Source organism: Panthera leo, chromosome D4 (assembly GCF_018350215.1).
Source record: "Panthera leo isolate Ple1 chromosome D4, P.leo_Ple1_pat1.1, whole genome shotgun sequence".
Classification (NCBI taxonomy): Eukaryota; Metazoa; Chordata; class Mammalia; order Carnivora; family Felidae; genus Panthera; species Panthera leo.
Window position 1 is genome coordinate 57,544,350 of NC_056691.1, and position 11,384 is coordinate 57,555,733.

General features: G+C 40.6%; 1 protein-coding gene across 1 annotated transcript; it reads right to left on the minus strand.

Moving 5' to 3' along the window:
• Positions 1-2,678: 2,678 nt before the first annotated feature.
• On the minus strand, positions 2,679-3,644 carry LOC122204901 (olfactory receptor 13C7). The gene has a single exon (XM_042912723.1). It carries the CDS (start codon positions 3,636-3,638, stop codon positions 2,679-2,681), a length of 960 nt encoding a protein of 319 aa, XP_042768657.1. The 5' UTR covers positions 3,639-3,644.
• Positions 3,645-11,384: the final 7,740 nt, after the last annotated feature.

Sequence of the window (11,384 nt, forward strand, 5' to 3'; positions counted from 1 at the left end):
CTGTCTCTCCCTGTCTCAAAAATAAATAAACGTTAAAAAAAAATTAAAAAAAAATAAAACAAACTACAAAGTAAGTTGATAAATAGAGGAATTGGAAACTAAGATCTGGTTCTAAAGCTTCTGATGCTAACACAACTGATGCAGTTTGAAGGGGTTCAGAGCTGATGGCCAAGAGAGAATTCTTGAGATGTCTTCGGTGCAAAAAATGTGGTTTTATTAAAACATGGGGAGGACCCATGGGCAGAAAGAGCTGCACTGGGGTTGCGATGGGTGACTGATTATATACTTTCAAGTTTGGGGGGGGGGGTGGTTAGGAATAGCGTAAGTCTCTAAGGAATTTGGCAGCAAAGTTTCCAGGACCTTGAGGGGCTAGCTGTTGTTAGGATAAGATCGTTTACTACTCTCCAGTAAAACCTTAGTCATGAGACCCTTTAGATGTGTATCAGTGGCCCATATGTTTGGAGAATGATTGCTAACATATATCTTAGGGGGAGTAGAGATAAAGGAAGTTTCCAAAGGAATTTTCATATGCTAAAGAAGACTCACAGGATCCTGAGGGGTTGAGCTAAGATTGTCTTTTGTTCCTCAGCAAAGTGTCAACATGGAGGCAACTGAGCTCCTTGAGGAAGGTCACTCTGTTTCAAGGACTTGTCATTGGGCGATAAGCTGTAGGAAAATTTAATTTTATCCACATTTCTCTCTGCCTTTGTTTCCCACATCACAACTATTCTACATGAGTTTTGTAATGATTGCCAGCGGGGTAGGGGGGAGGTGGTTGGTCCATAGATTCTGAAGAGAGAATATATGTATTACATAAACAATGGAGTTTGCATGATGACACGGTTTGGGTTTGCCAGGAAACAGACTCTGGTATGGAGACTGAGGTGCATAATGTTTATTAGGGAGTGCTCTTGGGATCAATACTGGTGGAAGGGAGGATAGAAAGCCAGATTGGGCAGAGGGAGGAGTTGGCCTGTGATGTAGTCTCAACAAAGGCCTCAGTCAACCCTGTGGGGAACTCTGGCAGTAAGGCCACCTTTCAGAGTTATCCTGAGGGGGGGGGGGGTAAGACATTTATATCTCTTCATCAGTCAATCATTGGATATGGGCTGCCTTGAGGAAGGGGGCATGACCTTATGTGAGTCCACTCTTCAGCTAAGAGCACTCTTTAGCTAATTCCTGAAGAAGACTGCCAGCTGAAAGCTCTCTGATGGCAGCACTTTGGGCAGCTGAAGGAGTTCTGTAGAGTCCTATGGAAAGATCTGGGTAGAAACTAGTTACAGTTCTCTTAGTCAAAACTAGTGATATTGAAAAGGAATTTTGCTCTACAAGTATGTTTCATTTTTAGGTCAATTCTTGACTTACGAAGGTTGGAGTTGATCCCAAGTTGATGTCATCCTCTCTGTAGTGAGCTAAGATGGACATAGATAGGCTCTGTGCTCAATGAAGATAGGCAAACTCACACCAGAATGAGACAAATAATACCAGGTTTGAAATGGTGAGACAGGAGCAGCCTGAGAGGCTAAGGACTCACATAGACAGTGACCAGTGTCCACGTTTCTGACCAGTGTGGCCAGGAGAGCACTGTGGGGCCAAAGAGGGTGGCTGGCCACATCCCGGACAGGAGAAGCCCAGGACACCCAAGGAAGGCAAGCAGGGAGAATTTGTTTTCATCAGAAAATTTTGATTCTCAGGAAAAAAAAAAAGAGACATCCAGTTACCTCAAGGAAAAAGAGACATTCAAAGTTCACTTCCTTTTAGTAGCTTTGCTCCTTTTTGTATCTCTAGTGACTGAGATCATCACACATTACACCTCTGGACCCCTTCTTAGGTGCATGGTAAACTGGCTCTGCCTTTCAGTTTTATCATTCCACTTCTCCTCAGTCAGCCACCTTGCTCCATCTTCTGCTGGTCACATGATGCTCCTGCTCTGCTCTCCCCCATAGGTCCATCTTCTAACTCTCTGGACTGTAGGGCCAGACTGTGTACTTAAATACATAAGACTTACTGACAGCAGGAAAATTAAGCTTAAAACCAGATACCAGCTATTAGTACTCCTGGGCTAAGAACTTCCACATGCATTTGTAGGATCCAGCTTACTTGCTGTCAGTGGAAATACTCTACATGGAATCTACATGATCCCAACTCATCTGAGCCTCAGGGGAAAGAAAGAGCCAACTTCATTCTCATCTCCAGTGTCAATCCTGCCACTAAGAAAAACAAAATTGAAAGAGTACCATTTTATCTCTAATGCTGATAATTTTTTATACTATTCTGCCATGGAGTTTTGCCCCACACTGTCTTCCTTGCCTCCTTTCCAGAGAAGGATCTTGGATATTTATGTAACTCAAAGGTACACTAAGCTGTTTTTCCCAAAACAAATGGGCAAACTTCTCACAAGGGTGAATTCACACGTGCGCAAAAGGGAACCAGCAAAATCATTTGTGTTTTCAGCAGCACCCACTTCCGACCCTTCAAGTCCCACCCCATCAGGTTTTAGGTTTTATTGTTTTTAGAACTTGGGTCCAGTAACAGCCAAAGTTCTCCATTGCATATGGAATTCTGTTTTCTGGTAATCATTCTTCACATTTATCTTCCTTGGAGGACACATTCTTCTGAGATGCATGGGTGCAGGCAGCCAAGAGCACAGAACTACAGGGACATTTGTCCTCCAGACCTCACTGGGTGAAGCATTTCTGACTCACCAAGTTTCTCACAGCAGCCTTCACGTCCTTGTTCCTCAGGCTGTAGATGATGGGGTTGAGCATGGGGGTCACCACCCCATAGAAGAGGGAGACGAGCTTGTCTGAAAGGTCCTGCTTGTCTGCCCCCAGGCGGTCCTTGGATTTGGGCTTCCCATACATGAAAAGGATAGTCCCATAGAAGACGACCACGACTGTGAGGTGGGCAGAGCAGGTGGAGAAGGCCTTTTTCCTCCCCTCAGCTGAGGGGATCCTCAGGATAGTGGTGAGGATGAAGACGTAGGAAACAAAGATGAACAGAACTGGGACCCCCAGGAAGATCACATTTGTCACTCCCATACTGATCACATTGATGGAGATGTCAGCACAGGCCAACTTCAGGACAGCCAGGATCTCACAGGTAAAGTGGTTGATGATGTTGTTCCCACAGAAGGGAAGTCTCATTGCAAGGGACGTTTGAACCATGGAGGCAGCACTTCCAGCTACCCAGGAGCTGGCAGCCATGGGCACATAGGCCACCTTGCTCATGACCACAGGGTACCTAAGGGGGTTACAGATGGCCACATAGCGATCAAATGCCATCATGCCCAGAAGCACACACTCTGTGGCTCCCATGGCGAAGGAAAGAAACATTTGCACAGCACAGGCTGAGAAGGGTACAGTTTTCCTGGGGGTCAGGAAGCTGTCGAGAATGAGGGGAACTGAGGAGGTTGTATAGCAGATGTCCAGGAAGGAGAGGTTCCCCAGGAAGAAGTACATGGGCGTGTGCAGGCGGGAGACAGACACAGTGACCAGGATGAGGACCCCATTGCCCAGCAGGATCACCAAGTACATCAGGAGGATGAGGACAAAGAACGTTTTCTCTAGCTTTGGGTGGGCCGAGAGTCCCAGGAGAATAAACTCTGTCACAGAGGCAGTCTGGTTGACACTTTCCATGGTATGTCTCCTCCTTCAACAGAGGAAAACACCCAGGTATCCAAACTCAATGTTCTTTGCCCTGCATAGGCCGAGGGCATATGATCTAAAGTTCCAGTTAGGCTGAGTGATTGGATAATAGTCTTAAAAGCCTACAGTTTCTATTTATTTCCAAGAAAAAGAAGCAATAAAATCAGAAATTACTTTGGGACCATAGGACATCAAGTTTACAATGTTTAAAATGGTGATTCTAATAATTTAATGAATTTGATCAGAGATAAGACACATAACACATTCAGGTTTTTTTGGTTCTATGTCCATATGGCAGTTCATCTCATTAAACTTTGATCAGAAAAGTGACATTAAGTTTGCTCCATGCTCTCCAACTTTGTGCCCGTTACTAGTGAAATGATTAGTTGTGAATCCACAACTAATTTCCTCTCCAGGTCATTCTCACAGAAAACATACTCTTGTTCCCAAGATCTCCTTTCTCATGGGCAACACTGGCTCCAGGGCTTTCCATCCATCCATCTGTGTCTGAACATCCTTCCACCTACTTTTTGAGCACCCAGTAAGTGGGTATGACAGTTCCTATGAGGAACAGGGGTGCTTCATAACCAAGGTTTAAGTGAGCTCACAACTTAACAGGAAAGGGAAGCAAAAGATTCAGAAGAGACTAGAGTATCCATAAGGGCACCCAGGGTATTGATGGAAATAGGGTCACAGAAAGCTCTTTGGTAATATAAAATCCAGCTGGACTTTTAAGGACAAAAAGAGATGGAAAGACAAGTGTGTGTTGGGTGGGAGGGAGTCTCAAAGTAACTTTGTGCTCTGGAAATGCTAATACATCCCAAATAGTTTGAATCTGATGTTCCACGAAGCTACAGGACTGGCTCTAAAGATGCAGAGTGAAATCACAGTTTATGGAAATCTAGTTCTCTTAGATAAGTAGAGCAGTGCTTTTTTTCTTATCATTCTACTGGGTCACCTTTCCTCTAGGTGAGCATCCATACAGGAATCAGTGAGCATTAGTAGTCCTTGAGCCTTTTGACTTATCTGCTAGATACGTCACTCAGACTAATATTCTGTCACTGATTCTGTTCCCCAAGTAATCTAGTCCAACCCTCTCTCCCATTCGAGATCATTTTCTATGCCCCACAGATGCATGGCTTTTTAGTTTCAGCTTGATATCTTCTAAGAATGAAGAGCTCATTACATTCCTAAATGGTGTACTCCATTATTTGCAGAGCTCTAGAGTATTAGAAAATTTTTCTTCACATTGAACCAAGAAGACAGCTTCCTAAGAGTTCCTTATTCATACGGTGGTACTCAGCTTCCTTCTGGAATTGCAGTGAATTTGTGGAAAGTCATCAGGTCTGTAAGCCAGAGATTTGGGCTATATTCTTCTTAACCTTCTAACTTGTTGTTTAGACTTCAGTACTTCCTTCCCTCTCTTACATCCTTAGGTTACCCTATTCTGTGTTGGGATTAAAAGAGATCAATGGTGTTCAAACCTTTTAGTAAAGATAATTTCTTTTTTTAAGGAAAGGGAACTTTTTGCTTTCTTAAATTCAGAGCCCTAAAATATAAAGCAGAACTGCTTTTGTTGAAGTGGGGAAGGAGGGCTCAGGAAGTCCGGGCTGCTGAGCCAGTGAGGCTCCTTCAAGGCCAGGCTACAATGATGCACAGCTCCAGATCCCATTTACATTGCAGGCAATATAAATGGTCCCCTCTGGAGCCTAACTCTGGGACAACTCCAGCCATTTCCATGGCTACTATGTGGATACTGCTCCATGGAGATACAGAAGAGGCTCTGAAACCATGGAACCATCTCATTTCCAGGGGTGTCTCTAAAATTAGATGATCACATTAAATGAGACTGAAAAGTTTCAGAGGCTTCCTGCCATCTAGGTTTTTCTAATCCAGGAAGAAGATATTTGTGTGGCCCTCAGTTTTGCAATACCACTGAAACTACTTCATGTCTTCCCTTTTCAAGTCCCAACCTTTTTGAAAAATCAAGTGAGAAGCTGGAAATGTTACTGTGCTAACGAAAGGTTGAGTATTACTCTGATAAGAACTCTCACTTACCTTTATCAGGAACCTACTGAAAAAGGGTCCCTACAGCTTGGGAATAGTGCATGGGCCAGAAATAGCAACACTATTTTGAAAGGCTCAGGCTGAGATGTCCACCTCTGATTTGAAGAAGGGATGAAAACCATTCATCCTATCTGTCTTGATTCTGTGCTTTAGGCACAATCTCCAAAGGAACAACCAGTACATGCAGAAGGCGATTTGAAATCAGTGCTGTAATTGGGACTATTGTGTTCCCTGAAGTGATTAAAAGTTTGGAAATGGAATCATACAAAGTCAGAAAACTTTTTATACTTCTGGGAAAATGTCCCCAGGATCTAATTATGCTGAAAGCACTCTAGGAAAACTTCTTTTTCTCTTCCCTTTGTTCCTGCTAGAACTTTCCATTCTTAGGCCACTGAAGAATATCGAGGGAACCATTTCCATGTCCTACTTGAATGTCTACAAACTTCAAAATGCTTAAAATTCTTGAAAAGAGCAGCTGGAGAGGTATGAATTATTTATAAACAGCCTATGTTTGGGGCATTAAGGAACCAGCAGCTGCAGGCATAATGCTTCTGTATCAAGTGCTCAAGGGCATGGCTTTGGACACTTGGGGGGAACTTCCACTGAGAACCCTAAGGAGACTTCAGGAAAGAGGAGATTTCTGGCCAGGCCTTGAATAATGAGGGAGAATTTACACATGAAGAGATAGGAAAGGGGTGGTGGGAAAAGGAAAACCATCTTGGGGACAGAGCTTGGCACAGGTCTTGGGCTTGAGTATTTCTTCCATAGCTTCAAAAAGTCATTTGTTTGGAAAGCATCATGGAACAAGAGATATGGAACAAAGTCCAGGGAAGTTGTGCCTGGGTGGTTCAGTTAGTTAAGCATCCAATTCTTGATTTTGGCCCAAGTCACAATCTCACAGTTCATGAGTTTTAGCCCTGTGTAGGGCTCTGTGCTGACAGCCCAGAGCCTGCTTGGGATTCTCTCTCCCTCTCTCTCTGCCAGTCCCCCAGCTTCTCTCTCTCTCTCTCTCTCTTTCTCTCTCTCTCTCTCTCTCAAAATAAATAAATAAACTTAAAAAAAAAAAAAAAGAAAACAAAGTCCAGGGAAAACATTCTATGTCTTCTATGTGGGTAGAGTCTGGCTGCAGCCTGTAAGATGGCCCTCAATTTTCTTGCCTACTGATATTCATGGCATTGTGTAATTCCCTTCTCTTAGTGACTTGATTCTAACCAAAAGACTACACTGTCTTTCTGGGTTTAATGAAGCAAAATGTCAGATTGGAGAGGCCTATGTGGCAACGAACTGAGGGCAGGAACTGAGGCAAGGAACTGTGTGGCAGACAGTGTAGAACTGAGATCCTCAGACCAACTACCTTCAAGTTACATGGCCAACAATCACGTAGGTGAGCTTGTAAATAAAACTCTTCCCTCTTCCCCAATGAAACCACCAGAAGAGATCCCAGCCATTGTCAACATCTTCATTATAGTTTTGTGAAAGACCCTGAAACGAAAGACCCAGCTAATCAGTGCTCAGATTCTTGACTTACAAAAACTATGAAACAATACATGTGTGTTCCTCTAAACTAGTAAGTTTTGTAGTAATTTGTTTTGCAACAATAAATAAATAACAATAAATAAATAAATGGATTCATGGAGTGAGCTGTGAGGAAGAAGCTAGGGAAAGGAAGAGGTGACACATCTAGAAGAGGTGACACATCCCAGTGAAAGGGAACCTTCTGTTTTCCCAAAAGGCTATCTCATTGCCAGAGGACATTAGTGATCAGAAGGATTTTCCTCATTCTGGACCAAAGCTTGCCTATCACCCTCCTTCTCACTTAGCTCTTGGGGGTTACACAGGACATGGTTGCTTCCTCTTGTGTATCATCCTTTCAGAAGTAAGAAGACAATAAATCATTGTAGACATGTTCAGTAGCACTGAAGACATGAGCCTGAAGTAAGCACAGCATTCCTTCCACAGTGATTTTACAAATAGCATACAGTAACTAAACAGTAACTAAATAAATATATGGTGAAACCATGACTCAAAGCCATCCTGCAAACCAGTCCCTATCATCAGATCACATGGCACAAGGAATCTTGGGCCCTCAAATGACCTTGTGACAGGGGCTTTTCACTATGATTTAGAGCAAAGTAACAGTAATAAATGCAATAACAAGCCACCAATAGAATACACCTTCCTGTTGTGTTGAAGGTTCTAGGAAATTCTTTACACAAATTTGTGCCTTGTCAATAGCAGTCGTGATAACAAATCCATACATTTACGCAGACTGATAGAAAGCTGTTCACTTTTGGGGAGTAAATTTTACTTACAGTGAGATATATACGCCTTGAGTGTATGATCCAGTGAGTTTTGACAGATGTGCACACTATGTAGCCCAAATCCAATCAAATTAGAGAATATTTCCACCACTGTAATGAGTTTTCTTATGCCCCTTCCCAGTCAGTCCCCAATACCACCATGCCCAGAGAAATTTCCATTGTTTTAATACTTTTCACCTTTTTAGAAACATCATATTAATAGAATCATGCAGTAACTATTCTTTGCCTAAGTCTTTATTCAGAATGTTTTTAAGATTTATCCATGTTGTTAAATGATTTAGTGGTTTGTCCTTTTTTTTTTTTTTATTGCTGAGTAGTACTCCATTATATGGATATCCCAGTTTGTTTACCCATTCTCCTTGCTGATGAACATCTGGGCTGTTTTCCAGTTTTGGCTGTTATGAATGAAGTCATTATTAACATTCTCATACAAGTCTTTTTGTAGACATGTGTTTCAACTTCTCTTGACTAAATACCTGAGAATGGGATTGCTGGGTCATAGCATAGGTATATACACTTAGTTTTATAAGAAACAGACAGATCTTTTGCCAAAGTACACCATTTTACACTCCTATCAGTAATGTACAAGAGTTCTCACTGCATCACATTCCCATCAGTGTTCGGTGTTGTCAATCTTTAAAATTTTAGCCAACCTCTCAGTCAGTTAAGTGTCTGGCTTCCGCTCAGGTCATAATCTTGCGGTTCATGGGTTTGAGCCCTGTGTCAGTCTCTGAGCTGTCAGCACAGCACAGCACAGCTTGTTAATAAATGTACATTAAAAAATTAAAAATTTTAGCCAAATTGATTGATGTGTAGCGGTCTCATTGTGATTTTCTTTGCATTTTCCTGATAACTAATGATATCGAGCACTTGATCACTTGCCCATTGGTCCTTCATATAGCTTTGTCAATTATCTGTCCAAGTATTTTGCTCATTATATACTTTGTTGTTGTGTTTAAAAATAATGGTTTGTAGGAGTCCTTATGTATGTTATTTTTTAATTATTTTTTAATGTTTATTTTTGAGAGAGAGAGAGAGAGACAGAATGTGAGCAGGGGAGGGACAGAGAGAGATGAAGACACAGAATCCGAAGCAGACTCCAGGCTCCGAGCTGTCAGCACAGAACCCAACGCGGGGCTCAAATTCACAGACTGTGAGATCATGACCTGAACTGAAGTCAGATGTTTAACCTACTAGGCCACCCAGGTGCTCCCCTTATATATTTTAGATACGAGTCTTTGTCAGATGTGTGTATTGTGAATATTCTCTCAGTGTGTGTGGCTTCCATATTCATTTTCTTAATAGTGTCTTCTGCTGAGCACATGCTTCAAATTTTGATGAATTCTATAATTTTTCTTTTTTGGTTACTCTTTTCCATATCTTATCAAAGAAAATTTTGCTTACCCCCAGTCACAAAGATATTTTTCAATGTTTTATATAAAAAGGTTTATAGTTTTAGCTTTTATGTTTAGGTCTATATTCCATAGTGAATTAATTTTTTATTTTTGTGTCTAGTTCTATCAATTACTGAGAAACAGATATGAAAATCTCCCATTCTGACTATGGACCTATCTATCCCTTTAATTATGTCCATATTTTGTTTTATATTATTTTGAGGTTTTGTTACTAAGTGAAATACATTTATGATTTTTATGTTTTCCTGATTTATACCTTGTCATGATGAAATGTCTCTTTTTATGGTAATATACTTTATTCAAGTCTACCTTATCTGATACTTATATATCCTCCAGCTAACTGTTTGATATATTTTTCCATCCTTTTCTTTTCAACCTAGATGTGTCTGTATATTTAAAATGCTTCTTTTAGACAGAATTAAGTTGTCTTTCTTTTTTACCCAGTCTGATAGTCTCTGTATTTTAATTAGTATGTTTAATCTATTTCAATTTAATGTAATCATTGATTAGTTTAGATTTACTATTTTGTTATTGTTTTCCATTTATCTCATCTATTTTTTGTTCCTCTTTTATTCCTTTCCTGAAATCTCTTGGGTTAATTGAATAGTTCTTAGAACTAATTCCATTTTAATTCATCTATTGAATTTTTGGCTTTATCTCTTTTCTAGTGGTTGCTTTAGGGATTACTGTATACATCTGAATATTTTAGTTGTCTCAAAATTATTACTCAAACAAGAATATATAAATCAGTCAGAAAAGCAAATTAATAAATCAACCGCAGTGCCAGACTACTTCTGCCAGCATATTCTAGGTACTTGCTACTCAAGGTGTAGTCTAAGACCAGTAGTGACATCACTTGAGATCTTGTTAGAACTACAAAATCTCTAGTCCCACTCTGGATTTACTAAACCATAATCTGCATTTTAACAAAATCCCCAGACGATTCATATTAACATCAAAATTTGGGAAGCACTGTCATCATCAATTAACTGACATTCTGGGGTAACACAGAGCACGTATTAGACCCATCAGACTCCTTATTTGATGATGTCCATCACTTCTTGGAACCCATCACACCATGACCATCTTTGGTCAACTTGGGTAGTTTTGTTTGCTTCTGTTGTGAGAACTACTCCCCGATTGGCCACAACCACACAACCAGTCTTTTGTTGTACTATCAGCTGCTTGGCTTTCTGCATTATTCTAAAACCTGATACTTACCTAGCCCCCTCTAAATGGAAAATGCACAATGTCTTTGCTCCATCCAAAGCCACATTTATTTTATTTATTTATTTATTTATTTATTTATTTATTTATTTATTTATTTTCTGTTAAATTCTTTCTTCTAACTCCACAGCTATGTTGTGTTTGCATTGGAATACCTTCTGGACTGAAATGATAGCTCTCTTGAAAGCCAGACAACCTGATTCAGAATCTCTGTGATATATGGTCCTACTGTTGGATACATAGTAGTCAGAGGTTGAATTTCCTAGTTAATAGATTATGGATTCAAAGTATGAATTTTAGTGGGACACAGATATTTAGTCCATAGCAGCCCTCATTGGGTAAAAGCAGCCCTATCTCCTCCTGATTACTAGGATCAGTTATATGTAACTAGGAGTGACTCTTTGCCTTGCCTTCTGGTCTCTTGGCATAAGAAGCCCAACATGACTGGGGTATAGCCATAGCTTTAAGTTTAGTAGATATAACAGAATAGAAAGTCCAGATATTAATCCTTACATTTATGGTCAATTGATTTTCAACAAAGGTGCCAAGGCAATCCAATGGGGGGAAAGATAGTATTTTCAATAAATAGCCTGCAACAATTAGATATTCACATGTAAAAAATAAATGAAACCTTTTCTTCACACCATACAAAAAGTTAACTCAAAATGGATCACAGACCTGAATGTAAAACTTAAAAGTATACAACC